Genomic DNA, 16,490 nt, shown 5'->3' with positions numbered 1-16,490 from the left:
TGAAAGTGCATAAAATTGAAATGGTCTGTTTTGGCTCATTCATTTGACTTATTTTGTCTCCTGGTGGTGTACGGTATGTCCTAGAAATGGAAAATAATGATATATACAGTGTGTGTGTGTGTGTGTGTGTGTATATACATACACACACACACACACACACACACACACACATTACATACATACATATGATAATATGGATAATAAAAATCCTGAGTGATGATTTAATCCAGATGGTGTGGTAGAATGGAACAATGTGCATTCAATTCATAACCAAATGGACCCTTGTGTAACGCTTATTGATTTTACTGTCTGAACCACCTGACTACCTGTGTACTGAGTGAATCTGATACATTGGCACATTACGCAATGCTTCGGTTTTCTTTTCAATCGTGCATTTCCGTCGTCGATCGTGCACATACCGCCCCCCTTCTCTCCTACGTCTATGAATGGTCCTTCCCATTCTGTGTGGTGGAAGTTAAAGTGATGCTGATGTAACAACATCATCACCTCCTCCCCAATCAGACCTGCTCCTCTCTCTCTCTCTCTCTCAGCATCAGCAAACACACACACACACGATCGCAGAGAGAGAGGAGAAGAGGAGAGGAGGAGAGAAATGATGTCGATGGCGACTTATCATAGACGAATGGCGACGGAGCCCCTCTAAATAGAGATCAGACGACGACAACAACAACATCCCACCCTCCCACCCCAACGTTTCTCTCCTCTCACACATCATGGAAGGGAACGTCTTCCCCGACCAGGAGCAGCTCTTCCAGTTCCTGAAGAAGCTCAAGGAGGTGTTCGACGTATGCGACGAGGACGCCGACGGCTACATCAGGGTGGAACACTTCGTGGACCTCGGGCTGCAGTTCGGTCAAGGCGACGAGGTAGGTGAGCGAGCGGCGTCAGTTTCGGCAAAAGCCTATAAGGTATGGCAACATGACTGGTGTCTTGCACGCGCGCCCTCGCGCGCGTGCAAGACACCAGTCATGTTGCCATACCTTAGCAACAGGCACGGTTTACAGTACATTTTATTATCCCCCCCCCCTGTAGCCAGGGTATGGCAGCTGCCATAGCTTGCCATAGCCAATTGACGCCTCTGAACGAGGTGAGCTTGGGTTGGGTTGGCTTTTTTTTTTTTTTTTTTTTTCAACCGTGTTGCTGCTCGATCGGGAGTTGGCGCATATCGATTGATGGAATGCACATCGATCTAGTCCGTGCCGCGTAACAGCCTTTTAATTGCAACAAATGAGTTGGTATAGCCTATATACTGTATTGCTATCACAGAATCCCCCTATATATATATATATATATATATATATAGAGTAGACTATTATATCCTGATCTCAGTGTTTGTTCTTTCAATTGGTGGGGGAACAAGTTGTTGATCCTGAACCTGGTAAATGTAGTTGTCAACCTGTTTTCTCAGATGTTCGGCGACTTGTTTGGTTTGCAAAGGGACACATCACAGATCACACATAAGCACAGTCACATACACTCCATAAAGGCCTAGTATAGGCTACCTGAGACTGTGTCACTCACTTAAATGCTCCCCCTACTCACCCAGATAGGCTACATCCGAGACAGAGACATAAACTGTAGCTACATCTGGAGGTCGAGGCCTATCTTTCTTTATTTTTCTCACTGCACAAACTACTGTCATCATGTCATTGTTTTGGTTGCAAGGTGATAATGGCCAATGATTGCTTTGCTGGCCAACATTATGTTAATTGGGTTAATGTCATTAACCCAATTTGAACCTGCATTATCAGCTTTATAGATGAACGCTAGAAACTAGTCTAATATGGCTTTTGCTTGTCTTTTTCATCTTTTTGAATACATTGAAATTAGTAGTAGGCCTACTACCTGGGTTAAAAAAAGAGACAAAAAGTGCTAAGTGCCCAATAAAACAACTGTAATGCAGCCCGCAGGTTGATATTGGAGTAGGCCTACTGATATATTATTGATTTCAGCTGTTACAATTCCAAACATGGAAAAAAAATTACCGGCTTTAATTACTTCAGTCTATATGTGTAGCTTAATGACTAGTTGTGGGCTCGCCTATAAGGCGAGCACACTTTAGATATTGTCATTATTTATTTATTTATCTATCAGGCAGGCATATCAAGTATCAAAAAACTTCGGTTCCTTTCTACTCCTACATACTTAGTGAGAAAATGAAAATAAAAACATCAATGTGTTCAGTTTACAGTGGCGAAGTGTGCTATTACTTTTTACAGCAATCGGCCAAATGGTGGCGCTGTAGGAAGCCTTCGAAAGTGCGAACTTTGACAGGTATAGCTCATGCTGTGTTTGAGGTACAGGCATGAAACCTGTATACACGTATGCGTCTCCTCATGCCGAACAACTTTTAGCCTCTGACTTTTGACCTCTGACCTTTAGATCTCCCACAATTCGGAATTATATGAAAAACAGTAAAAATCTATCTCCTCCTGGGTTTTTTTCGATACGCGCACAAAACTTTTTTCACATGAACTTTGGACCAATACGGTCAAACTAATCTCGGCGGATTTCTTTTAAAGTGAAATATAATTTTTTAATAATTCAATAAATATTGCAGTTTTATGCAAATTATTCTTCGGCCTCTAAATCATACATGCAAAGTTACACGTTCATGGCATTTGGCAAAGATGTAGAGGGTTAGTCAAGGTATCACTGAAACCAATTTTATTCCAATCGGCCAAAGGGGGGCGCTATACGAAGCGTCTGAAAATTCAAACTTCAAACGGGCATAAGTCATGACTCGTTTCGTTTGAAGACATGCAACTTGTTACACGTGTGCTTTGACTCAAGCGGAAGACATCTGTGTCGTTGTTAAGTAAGCTCCGCCCTTCGATTTTCCGCCACTTTGAGCAGTTTGTAAAACGCGTAAACCCGCTTTTATTCTGGAATTTTCGCGTCACGTGCACAAAACTTTTTTTACGTGAACTTTGGACCGATATCTAAAGATCTGTCAGATCGGATTTCTTTAACATTGAAACATGCTTTTTTAAATAATTCAAACAATATTGCATTTTTATGCAAATTATTCTTCTGCCTCTAAAACATACAAGCAAAGTCACATTTTCATGACAAAATAGTGTAGAGGGTTAGTTCAAATATCACTGAAACCAATCTTACCCCAAATGGCCAAAGGGGGGCGCTATATAATTTTGAGCAGTTTGTAAAACGCTTAAACCCGTTTTTATTCTAGGATTTTTTTTGCAATTTGCATGAAACATTCTACACGCAATCTAAGGACCTTTATCTAACATGCCTATGAAGTGCACACAAAAAAAATATAAAATAATAATAATAAATATAGCTGCAAGCAGCGATAAAGTGTCCAAAGCCAAAAACACCTCAAATCATGAACACAGCCTGGGATGTGCGTGAAATCTTGCAAGCACATTCCCAATAGGTCAAGGAACAGATACCAACCTTCTCACATTGGCCTGTTATAGCGCCACCAGCGGGTCAACTTTTGCACAACACATTTTTGGGAAAAAATGGACAAACTTTGACGTCAGTAACGTCAAAGAGAGCACTGCCTGCGATCTTGACATTTTGTGCTTTTATAGCCATTGTTTTCCGGCTTGAAGCGAGCCCACAATTGTTTCGAAGGAACAATATTTTTCTAGTATTAAAATGTTATTGTATTTTTTTTTTATGTCAATGTATTTATATTTAAGTTCATAAAGTTAACATAAGAACATATAAATGCATTTGAAATTTTAAAACAAAAGAAGAAAAAAAAAAGTTACTTTTCGGGATTCCAATTCAAAAATAGCAGATCTACAAGTAGCCGGGGAGCCACTGGGCCAAAATGAGAGAGGACCTGTGATGTCATGACATACGCCAAATTTTTGTTTGTCCCATTAATTTGGTCAATAAGGTACACAGAATGAGAGGCCTGCTCTGCCGGAAATCCTGCGAAAAAAAGTTTCCCATTGACTTCACTATACTGGAAAAAAACACACCAAAAAAAGTAGCATGTGAGGGGTCAAACTAAGGGTTCTTCATGATTCTGAATCCATTGCAAGCATTTGTTTTGCATGAAAAACATTCCTTGGGCTAGATTTCAGCCTCTCAAACCTGTGAAAAGTGATGAGTCATCACTTTTCACCGTTATTTTGGTCCGTTTTCTAGCCCAAGGAATGTTTTTCATGCAAAACAAATGCTTGCAATGGATTCAGAATCATCAAGAATCCCTAGTTTGACCCCTCACATGCTACTTAAAGCATATTTTTTTTGGTGTGTTTCTTTCCTTTATATTGAAGTCGATGGAGTGAATATACAAATGGCCATAACTTTTTTTCGCAGGATTTCCGGCAGAGCAGGCCTCTCATTCTGTGGACCTTGATGACCAAATTAATAGAAAAAACAAAAATTAAAAGTATGTCATGACATCACAGGTAACATCCTATTCTTTGAGCTTTTGGGCCTGTGGCTCCCCGGCTAAAGCTCAAAACCCGTCGCCCTGCGACGCGTTTTGAGCTTGTAGATCGGCTATTTTTGCTATGTATATGCATTGTGGCCCTCTGGAGTGAGTGTGAAAATATAGTGGCCCTCTCCATCATCAAAGTTGCCCACCCCTGCTGTAGAACCTCACCCTCCGCGGCATACTGTTGTGCTCCGAGATGAGGTCCTATGGGGATATCACCGGGCTGGGGTAGAAGAATGCCTGCACGCCGAGGTAGATCACCCTTTTCCCGAAATTGTATCCAAAAAGTAAAGGTAGTTCCACTCTCCCAGACTATGGTTTTCCATCCGGCGGCACATAAAACACGCACTTCGGCAGGAGTTCCCAAACGTTTTGGGCTCAGGGCACCCCTATAAATATCTTTTTCATCCGAGGCACCCCTACATTATATTATAATATTACCTACCTTGACATTCATAATTTTCACTCCCAGTACCTTATATTCATGGCAATTTTAGGGATTATGTCTCGAGGAAAACATTGAGATAATTACCATTTTGGTTCAAACGTACTGAAAATAACTCTGTACTTACAAGTTTAAAATGATACCAAAATATTTGTTTAAGTGTTCAAATAAATTCCAAATATTATCAAATGATCTTGCACCCCTGGACTGCCGCTGCGGCACCCCAAGGTGCCCCATCAGTCACCCACTTTGAAAACCCCTACACTACGGCATGAAACAACCGCTTAAATCGCTAGTTTTGTAATGTTTTCCCATTCAACTGGAACTCCTCCGGCGGGAGTTGCCAGTACTGGTCCTTAAGCCCGTATCAGAGTGTACGGTGGAGAGCTATCCACCGCAAATTTGAGGTGGAAAGCTTTCCACCTCAAGTCAGAAAATAAGTGCAGGACATCATAGTACGCCACGGTGGAGACCTATTCACCGTGACTGACTAGTCTAGATTGACCAATCAGTGAACAGGGTGTAGAGCCTGTCTGTCTGATAGTAAAAACAGAGAGATGTGTTGGGACTTGCGGTGGAAAGCTCTCCACCGCGAGGAAAATAATTTACCACGTCGCGAAAAAAATAAATATTTTAAAAAGTCCACAGACGCCACCATTGTTCATGGGTGAAGGCATGCTACTTTACCCTACGTTAACACAAATGAAATCCGCGTAGAAAGTCTTAAAACAGACGATAAAACTAACGACAGTCTGTGTTTTGAATCCACAACGCCATTTTGTGCGCCACTGCATGGTCACAGAATTCAATGGGTGCCTGAGTTTTAGCGTAGCACCGGGCCGCTCTCTGACCATAGTGGCACAGCGTGTTAGGTGATACACCAAAAAGGGTTCCCCCACAGAACGTGTAGCACGGCGCAGAAACGTGACGTCACGTCTCTACACTGCAGCTCACTGCTCAGACAGCGACCCGCCTCCTTTCCCCTTCATTCAATAACAACTGGATATACAGTACACGCGCTATTGTTTATAGATGTGGTGGTGGACATTGGACAACGTGTTAGAAGCCACACAGGTCTTCATTGCGTCTTTACAACAATAGCGACGATTAACGTCGTGGTGAACATGGTCAAATAACCTTTATTGGCTCAACTACAACACGGAGGAAGCAAGCTAGCCTAGCATGTATGCTATCTGAGACAGTATGTATGTAGCCTAGGCTGCCTAACTGTTTGATTGATTATAGCGTTTTCGTGGCAGCGCCGTCCATTTGGTGGTCCGCCGGGGCAGCGGACCACCGCGGCCGCCTGTGCCTTGCCCTCCCGCATCCATAGAGGGGCGGCACGTCCCTCTAGGATCAACCGTTCAAAACAAAAGTAGCCGATCTACAAGCAACCCAATCCACTGTTTTTGACCCAGTCCACTGGTTCTCTGTACAGCAGAGCAAACACAAGCACGCCAGAGAGCATTTCCCCCATTCCATAGAAGCAGTAACAGTACAAACAGGAGACATCTCACTGAGAAGATCCATGTATTATCGATGTATATAAAATAACAGGTGGCTGTTGATTATGAAGACTCAAAAGCTTCTATCTGCGCCCCCAAGTGGTCAACATCCGATATTACCGGTTCGGTATAAAAAAATCAAACCGTCACATGACTATTTGGAAGTATTAAAATTGTAAGATTTGGAATTGTGGTTCATTTCTTTCAGACACATTTCTACGTAACATGAACATAACCATATAATAACCAATTCAAGTTAAATGCTGCACTTTGTCAAAAATGACATGACGCGTTGAATTTTTGTGGGACCCATAAAATATCCCTGGGACTCATCCAAAAGACCCTTCGTGGGTCCCGGGGACTCATTACATTAAAAACCTATTAACATCACTGAACGTTGTAGTTTCATGACTCAAAAAGACTCGAAAAGACTACACCGCGGTGTAATAATGAATCGCATTTTTATAGCGCTTTTCCAAGTGCTCAAAGCGCTTTACAATGTTTCATTCATTCATACATTGGGAAGTGAAGCGGCGAACATTCGACGCCAGCGTCCTCACTTCCCACATTCACACACCAATGGTGGCAAGCTTTCACCAACCAACTCATTGGAGGCAACGTGGGGTTCAGTGTCTTGCCCAAGGACACTTCGACATGTTGACAGGAGGAGCTGGGATTTGAACCTCCGACCCACGGATCATTGGCCAACCCACTCTACCTCCTGAGCTACAGCCGCCGTAAAGCCTTCCACCGCCCAGGCGACTATGATGCCGGCTTTATTCTGCTCCAATGGGAAAGGAGCAGGTACTATATCTATATGGGGCTACTGCCAGTGAGGAGCACCCACCAGGAGGAGGGCCATCGTCCTACTCCTCCCGCCTGACACTCCCCGCTGACAGGTGCCGCACCGGCCCGTAGGAATGCATGCACTGATACATATCGTCGTTGTCAGGTGAAAACCTCGTATCTCCAATTTTCAAATTTGTACGTTCTTTCGCAAAGTAAAGCCCTGCTACATCATACAAGGCCGTCGCACAAAAGTAGTGAAAACAGCCGATCTACAACAAGCACACAACGGGCGGGCGTTGTGTACTTGTAGATTGGCTGTTTTCACTAGTTTAAATCATTTTTACAATTATAAATGATAGGTTTTGGACATACGAGGTTTCCATCCGACAACAACGATATCACTCTCCCCTTCCAGCTTCCCTCTCCCGTAACACGGACCAATTGGTGTTCGTGTAGACGCCCGACAAAGCCGAATGCACCACAGTGGATTCAAACCCACAACCTCTGTGGTGGTGCGCATGGTGCGCATTTTACCACTGCGCCACCCGAGTGCAAACAATGTACTGTTAACCCCTTCCAATACCTGGAACGCATCTCTGTCAATCTAGAGCAGGGGTTTTCAAAGTGGGTGACGGGGCACCCTGGGGTGCCGTGAAGGCAGTCCAGGGGTGCCGCGAGATATTTTTATAATATTTGGAATTTATTTGGACACTTGAAAAAATATTTAGTATCATTTCAAACTTGAAGTCAGTTCTAACCAAAATGGCTATCATCTCAACGTTTTCCTCGCAACATAATCACTAAAATATCGTCATTGTCGGGCAGAAATCTCCAAGTTTCAAATGTGTACGTCTTTTGGTAAAGCAAAGCCCTGCTTCATCATACAAGACTGTCACACTAAACTAGTGAAAACAGCCGATCTATTTTCACTAGTTTAGTACATTTTATAGATGATAAATAAAAATGAACGGTTTTGGACAAGGTTTCCACCCGACAACTAATATATGCTATAGATCAAAGGTGCTGGGAGTGAAAATTATAATGTAGGGGTGCCTCGGATTACAAAAATATTTATGGTGTGCCCTGAGACAAAAACGTTTGGGAACCCCTGCTCTAGAGTTTAACCACTTTAACCGTTATTTTATGCACCGAGTGCCGCGCAGTGAGCTTGCAGATCTGCTATTTTTTGAAAGATCTTGAAAACGTGTGGAAATCCTTGAATGTATATATTTTTAAAGTGATATGATATGATATGATATGATATGATATAGCACTTTATTGTCAGTTCACACTGAAATTTGTCTTGCGACACAGCAGCCATGTATTCAAAACATATACAAACATTTGTAACGCATCAAGGCATACATGACACGCTGAGTCGCGGTGCAGCCCCTGTATACCATCCCACCGAAAACAAAAAAAAGTGAACAATCGCAAATATTTTGAGATGGGGTCCACGGCCAAATACATATAATTCTGGGGGTCCTTGACATGATTTTTTTTAGAACCACTGATGATGAGTATTACAAAAAATGATTTAGAAGGCATTAGAATCGGGTCAAAATGTTCAAAAACGTAAAACAAACAAAGCAAATCTAAAAGCTCTTAGCGCATATATCTATTATTTTCGAGTAGCCAAAGTGTAAAATAATGGATAAAGGGGTTAAAATCGTAACGTGACACAGATGCATTCCAGGTCTTAAGAAGTGTGTGAGGTACAGTCGATTTGTGCAGACTGTTGTAAATGAAGACATGGATCCTGAACGTTAAAGGACCTGTCGTTCTCAGACAGAACATAGCGAGGTTCACCGCACCCCTCCCTCCCTGCTAAACACTCCTGAGATCAGGGGCGTCACACGGGGGGGGGGGGGAATGGGACTGAGTTACTAGGGCCCAAGGGCCCTTCATTATTTTATACTTTAGCTAATGAATAATAGCAGATATACAAGCGGTGCCGCGCTGCGAGCCTGTAGATCTGCTATTTTTTTAAAGTTGTGAAAATGTGTGCAAATCTTTGAATATATGTATTTTTTTAAGCGAACATTTGTAACTCAAATCTTACTTCTGTGGCGTCCCTGGAACTAAATATTTTGAGATGAGGGTCCGTGGCCAAATACATATCATTTTTCCTTCACATGAAAAAGTTTGAGCACCACTGATATAGAAACATACTGTAGGTTTTTCAAAAAACTTTAGAAGGAGCACCGAGTGAGCTTGTAGATCTGCTATTTTTCAATAGTTAAAGCACAAAATGTGGGTGAATCCTTGTACCCAGGGCCCAGAACGTGGCGCGACACCCCTGCCTGAGAGGAACAGATGTCACCGCGACTGCCTTTGTCACAAGATATCGGGTGCTACCCAATCAGTATGCAAATGAGCAGTGATGGAATAAGTACTCACACATTTGTTACACTCATAAGTACAGGTGTCAATACTGCAATGTAGAAATAACCTGTTACAAGTAAAAGTCAAAATTGTTACTTCATGTGTAAAAGCCTTCGAAGTATACTTTAAAGTACGAAAAGTAAAAGTACTCATCATGCAGAGTGGCCCATTTCACAAGTTTTAAGAGGTCTAGAGATCATTTCAGTGGCTTAACGACCCCTGGGCAACGGTGCAAGACTTTCACCAAGAGTATTTTTGATTTGATATTTGTAATGCAGTCATTCAATCAACACATGTTGCCTTCTAAAGTTAGTGTATGCGACATTGCGACCTGACGGTCGCTTATCTCCCGATTAGGGAGTCTTACTGGTCTTAGTCAATCACGAGCACAACTTTGTTTTTTGATTAGTCGTTCACTTGTGACCTTTTCCATGCTGAATGAATTACTTGAATTCTACCAGCCTATTGGCCAAGAGTATATTGTCGAATCAAATAGAAGTCAAATCAAATGTGGTGACTAAATCAATTAATCCACAAATTCCTGCAAGAAGACCACAATAATATCTTTAGACGAGGACAGCCCTATACAGTAGGGGTGTAACGATATAGTAACTGTATCGAAAAATCGTTTTTAACTTAAAAAATCAAAGTATATCAAAATGAAAACAGCTAAAACCGAATCATATCATTTAATTCTGTATTGTATCGAAACGGCAGTGCAAAGAATAGATTGTATTGATACTACCTACTTGTGCATTGTATTTAGCATTTTTAAGAAGAAAAAATTAAAAAGAGGGGTTTAATTACTTTTCCTTTCCATACAGCTACACTGGTCTATCGATAAATGAGTGTAATCTCTGGGTTCATGTCAAGGTTCAGGTTTGTCAATAGACAATGTCCATGTATTTGGCAGATAATCACTGTGTTTACTTTTTTATATCCATAATAATACATACCTTAAAAACCTGCACTATCCACACCTTTCACACAGATTACATTTCTTTGCTAAATAGTTACAATATCCATCCATCCATCTTCAACCGCTTATCCGGAATCAGGTCGCGGGGGTAACAGTTCCAACTGAGACTTCCAGATTTCCTTATCCTGCGCAACTTCCTCCACTCCCTCTGGGAGTATACCGAGGCGTTCCCAGGCCAGTCTGGAGATATAATCCTTCCATCTGGGCTTAGTTCTGCCACGGGGTCTCCTCCCAGTGGGACGTGCATCGAGGACCTTCCTAGGAAGGCACTCGGGGGGGGGGGGGCATCTGTACTAGATGCCCGAACCACCTAAGCTGACTCCTTTCCAAGTGAAGGAGCAGCGGTTCTACTCCAAGTCTCTCTCGGGTGATTGAACTTCTCACCCTATCTCTAAGGGAGATACCAGCCACCCTTCTGAGAAAACTCATTTCGGCCGCTTGTACCCGAGACCTTATTCTTTCGGTCATGACCCACACTTCATGACCATAGGTGAGAGTGGGAACGAAGATTGCTCGAAAGAAAGAGAGCTTTGCCTTACGGCTCAACTCTTTTTTCTTCACAACAGTGCGATTCAGCGACTGCAAAACCGCTCCTGCTGCTCCGATTCTCCGGCTGATCTATCGTGATATGTATCGAATCGCTATTAAAATGTATTGTTACACCCCTACTACACAGTGTACAATCATAGCCAATACTGTAAACAAGAGTCGTGCAGACACTAGAAACAGATGGTAACACGGTGTTGCATTACAGCGCGTATCCATAACAGCGACGCTTCTGTGAGTGACATTGAGTCATGGCGCTCCTGAAGGGAGTTTGGGACATGGCAGCGGCAGTCAGGGACGTGCTGGGCCCCTGATTCAGCCCTGGAAAAAGAGTTGGAGAGGCCCTCATTGCGTGCTATAGAGAGAGATCTCTCTCTATAGCGCTGCTGCTACTCAATGATTTGTGACAAGTGACAAGCCAGTGGGCCAATTACATGAGTTGTATTTCGTCGTTGTCGGGTGGAAACCTTATGTCCAAAACCGTTTGTTTTGCACTTATCATTTTAAAAATGATTTAAACTAGGGAAAACAGCCGATCTACAAGCACACAACGCCGCGCCGTGTGCGGCGTTGTGTGCTTGTAGATCTGCTGTTTTCACTACTTTTGTGCAAACAGTTTAATTTTTACTTTTTTGCAAACAGTTAATTTTTTTTTCCTAATGGCCGGCCTGGACCGGCCCGGGAATGAACCGGCCATTCGGGAGTCGTCCCGCTTTTCCCAATGGCCAGCACGTCCCTGGCGGCAGTGCTGTGCAACACACCGACGTCTCTGGCTGGCAAACAAGACAAATGACATTCTCCTGTTGGAGGAGGCTCCCCGCCCACCGAGGTATCCTCAGTAATCGGCCGGTGTCCTCTGTGCTAATGAAAGCTCTCCTTGGGAAAGGGAGAACAAAAATGCAGTTCTCAGCTCTGTGTTTTGTGGGGGGAAAAAGAGCAGGAGAGAGAGAGGGCCAGTGAGGACGCGTGCACCCAGTGAAGGTAGGGGTGTCGCACCAAATTCTGGGCCCTGGGTACAAATGATTCACTTCAATTATTGTTGTGCTTAACTATTGAAAAATAGCAGATATACACGCTCACAGCGCGGCACCGAGTGCAGCGCTGCGAGCTTGTAGATCTGCCATTTTTGAAAAATTGTGAAATCCTTCTAAGGATTTTTGAAGAAAAAAATAAGTGGTGTTCAAACTTTTTCACGTGAAGGACCCCCAAAATGACATGTATTTGGCCATCTCAAAAAATTTAGTTCCAGGGACCACCCCTCAGAAGCAAAGTTTGAGTTACAAATGTTCGCTTAAAAAAATACATATATTCAAAGATTTGCACGTGCTTTCACGACTTTTCAAAAAATAGCAGATCTACAAGCTCGCAGCGCGGCACTCGAGCTTGTATATCTGCTATTTTTCAATAGCTAAAGCATAAAATAATTCCAGGCCCCCTCCACCTTGGGCCCTAGTAACTCGGTCCCACTCCCTCCCCCCCCCCCCCCCCCCCCCCCCCCACACACACACACACTTGTGACGCCCCTGGGTGAAGGCTGTGCTTGTGTGCTGTGGGGAAGATGCAGGCCTCTTGTTTCACTCCTGGAACTTGTTCTATATTATTTTAACAAGCGAGTGAACACAGCGCTTTCGCGCTGCGCTACCGTCAGCTCATTGCGCTGACGACGCATGGGTCAGCGTGTTACGGTGTCGGTCGGTATATACCCTGCACTGGCCAGGTTATTGTGCGTGCGTGTGTGCGTGCGTGTGTGTGTGTGTGTGTGCCAGTGGCGTCAGTTCAGAAAAGGCTAAGGTATGGCAACATGACTGGTGTCTTGCACGCGCGCCTTCGCGCGCGTGCAAGACACCAGTCATGTTGCCATATCTTGGCAACAGGCATGATACATTTATTTTAAGAAGTTCTATTTTTTCCCCCCGTTTCTACGGTTTCTTGGGCTGGATATGGCAGCCTGGAATGGTTGTTCAAGCTAGTGCAGCTAAACTTGGCATGTTAGTTAACGTGCCACAATTGACAATAATGAATTGCACCTGTGCAGCTGACCTGCGGAACCTGGGAATATACCATGTTGTCAAGATGGGGAGAATACAAGTGTGGAGAATATAATTATAATACCTTGTTAAAGTGACCATTGCGTTACATTTTGCATTTGTAGTTATTTTACTGTAATTTAACAACATAATAACCAGAACAGATAGACAAAGAGACCTTCATGGATTTATATTTAAAAGTAACTTTTATTTTCCCCCCTGGACCCAAGGTATGGCAGCTGCATACCCCTGCCATACCCAATTGACGCCACAACAAAAGGCTCTCCCTCACTTCCCCTCTCCCCTCTCTCTCTCCCTACATCCCTGGCCTACATCCCTCCTCTTTCCCTCTATCCCTCTCTCTCACGGATCAAGCTCTTGCTCTCTCTCCCTCCTTGTCATCAGGGGCGTCACAAGGGGTAGGAAAGTGGGACTGAGTTACCAGGGTCCAAGGTGTAGGGGCCCCAGTAACTTTAGCTATTGAAAAATAGCAGATATACAAGCTCGCAGCGCGGCAGCTTGTAGATCTGCTATTTTTGAAAAGTCGTGAAAATGTGCGCAAATCTTTGAATATATGTATTCTTTAAGTGAACTTTTGTAACTCAAATTTTGCTTCTGGGGGGGTCCCTGGAACTAAATATTTTGAGATGGGGAGGGTCCTTCACATGAAAAAGTTTGAGCATCGCTGACATGGAAACATAGGTTTCTTGGCACACATTTTCACGACTTTTCAAAAATAGCAGATCTACAAGCTCGCAGCGCGGCACTCGGTGCCGCGCTGTGAGCTTGTATATCTGCTATTTTTCAATAGTTAACATTCATGGGGGGCCCGCAGTGAATGCTTGTACCCAGGGCCCAGAATTTGGTGTGACGCCCCTGCTTGTCATAGACAGGCATACAGTGCCCTGAATAATCCTCATGGGGTAGCTGGGGACAGCTTTATGGAAATGGCTTAAATCCAGCTCTGTCCAGCTCTGCTTCTTTTTTAAACTACTGAAAATCGACATGGCTACCAATTAATAACACGCAATGCAATTATGAAGAAGCTACGTATGTGTCCCAGACAGTGTCTCTCTGTATCCCTGGCCTAACCAACTCAGTCCCTGACACCATCAAACATCTGAAGGGGGGGGGGGTCATACAGACCTTCCTATCATTGGCCGCTAGTTGCGCTAGTTGCGCTAGAAGCAACATGTTCTCCATAGGATTCCATTCATTTCCCCCAAACTTTTACATTTGATTTTCTTAAAACGGTTCAGCCTATGTTTAAAATAGCAGCAAATTAGTTAATAAACATTGCCATCAATAGTTTATGGTTCCTGTTGCTAGTTTAAAGCCTCGTTTCAATCCCCATGAAATGCGTTGTGTGAAAATATGATCCAATTTATGTCATTTGATGTTAAAGCAGGGTATGCTGTAGGAGGGGCTGGTGATCATAGGCTTGTGATGGTTCTTCTTCGTGTGCTCTATTTGGCAAGCTCAACACCACATTCTCCCATGTATCCCTGCGGTTGCATGTGACCGTTGGCAGCCGATAGCATTCGAGATGGCACCATTTCTACCAATGAACGTTGATTTCTACAATGATGGCGGCACCCGTACAAGGGACAAAACAAGCGTCATTTTTGCAGCATAGAAACCAATGGCTAACACCGTCCATACTCTTTTCAGAAGTCCTGCAGGTTGCTTGGCAGTGGCACCGGCAGTGCGTTTGTTGTTGTGTAGCCGGGCCTGTGCCTCCTCCTTGCCAAGGCTGTGAGTTCTGCAGGTCGTTCAGTGTCTAAGGTCTCCAGCGCTGCCTGGCGCTAAAAATAACAGCAAGCTGCGCAAAGCGGAAGGTCCTCCTTCCTTCAAACCCCCGCCCCCCCCCCACCTCTCTCCCTCCATCTCTCTTTTCTCAATCTCTATCTCTCCTCCTCCACCGAGTGCCGCGCTGCGAGCTTGTAGATCTGCCATTTTTGAAAAGTCTTGAAAATGTGCGCAAATCTTTGAACATAATATGTATTTTTTAAGCGAACATTCGTAACTAAAATTTTGCTTTGGGGGGGTCCCTGGAACTAAATATTTTGAGATGGGGGTCCGTGGCCAAATGCATATCATTTTGGGGGTCCTTGACATGAAAAAGTTTGAACACCACTGACATAGAAACCAAAAAAAAAACCTTTTGAAATATTCAAAGACATTTTCAAGATTTTCTCAAAAATAGCAGATCTACAAGCTCGCAGCGCGGCACAGCTTGTATATCTGTTATTTTTCAATAGTTAAAGTACCCAGGGCTCAGAATTTGGTGCGACACTCCTGCTCTCATCTGTCTGCCTGCCTCTCTCCCTGTCTGTCTGTCTGTCTGTCTGTCTGTCTGTCTGTCTGTCTGTCTCTCTGTCTGTCTCTCTGTATCTATTTGCATCTGTTCCTCACACTTTTATCTCGCATTCTCTGTCGCCATAGTGATGGTAGCCTCGCAGGGAGGGCATCATACAGTGGCATGGTGGAATGGTGGGCTGGTAACCAGCGATAAGGGACCCTCCTACTTGCACCAAACAGCCAATCACGGTAATTAATTGGATGGTGATTGGCTATCTCCGACCGTGGCTTGCTAATTCGGGAGGAGCGCTCTCTCTCCAGTGTTGCCAAGTCTGCTTATTATAAGCAACTTTGGGGCTTGTTTTCCTGCAAAGTGCTAGCTTGTAAATATTCCTACTTTTTTTTTTTGGGGCTTTTTTCTAAAGTGTAGTAGTTTGTAGTCTAGGGCTTTCTTCAGTTTAACCACAATAGCCAAGCTACAAACTCACAGATCTGCAACATATTGTGAACTTGTAGCACAAATCTTGTATGGGTGTCCCTTGCCAGAAACATCCTTTGATATGAACATGTTTGAGAACCACTGGTCTAACAACAATAGACACTAAAGCCTCTATCAGAGTCCAGGGTGAAGAGCTATTCACCGCAAATTTTAGGTGATAAGCAATCCACCTAAAGTGAGAAAACAAGTGGAGGCCATCATAGTCAGTCACGGTGAAGTCCTATCACTGTGACTGACTGGTCTAGATCGACCAATCAGTGAACGGGGTGATGGGCCGATCTGTCTGATAGTAAAAACAGAGAGATGTGTCGGGACTCGCGGTGGATAGCTCTTCACCGCGAGTAATGACGTAATGTTGTAGTTTTATGACTTAACAAGACTACACCGCGGTGGATAGCTTATCAACGCGGTGCCTACTATGATAGGGGCTTAACGCTACTGCCCTAGTTCAGGGGGCAAATCATTAAGGTTGAATGGACTTTATTGACAAGAATGGAAGCATACAATATAGCAGGCAGCAGAGACATATGAGCAATATATATATAGCAATACGGTAGCATCCTATAGCCT

General features: G+C 43.7%; 1 protein-coding gene across 1 annotated transcript in view; it reads left to right on the top strand.

The window, feature by feature from the left end:
- Window positions 1-734: 734 nt before the first annotated feature.
- The window catches only part of rab11fip4a (RAB11 family interacting protein 4 (class II) a), a gene marked incomplete at both ends in the record, with an annotated part of 140,162 nt that continues 124,406 nt past the window's right edge, over window positions 735-16,490 (top strand). The window contains one exon of the mRNA XM_080723417.1: window positions 735-887. Coding sequence (XP_080579543.1) covers window positions 735-887 — 153 coding nt within the window. The remainder of the gene's footprint in view (window positions 888-16,490) is intronic.

The sequence above is a fragment of the Nannobrachium achirus genome (assembly GCF_963921795.1).
Source record: "Nannobrachium achirus genome assembly, chromosome: 4".
Taxonomy (NCBI): Eukaryota; Metazoa; Chordata; class Actinopteri; order Myctophiformes; family Myctophidae; genus Nannobrachium; species Nannobrachium achirus.
The sequence above is the reverse complement of the archived record's forward strand: the minus strand, read 5'-3'. Positions and strand labels throughout refer to the sequence as shown.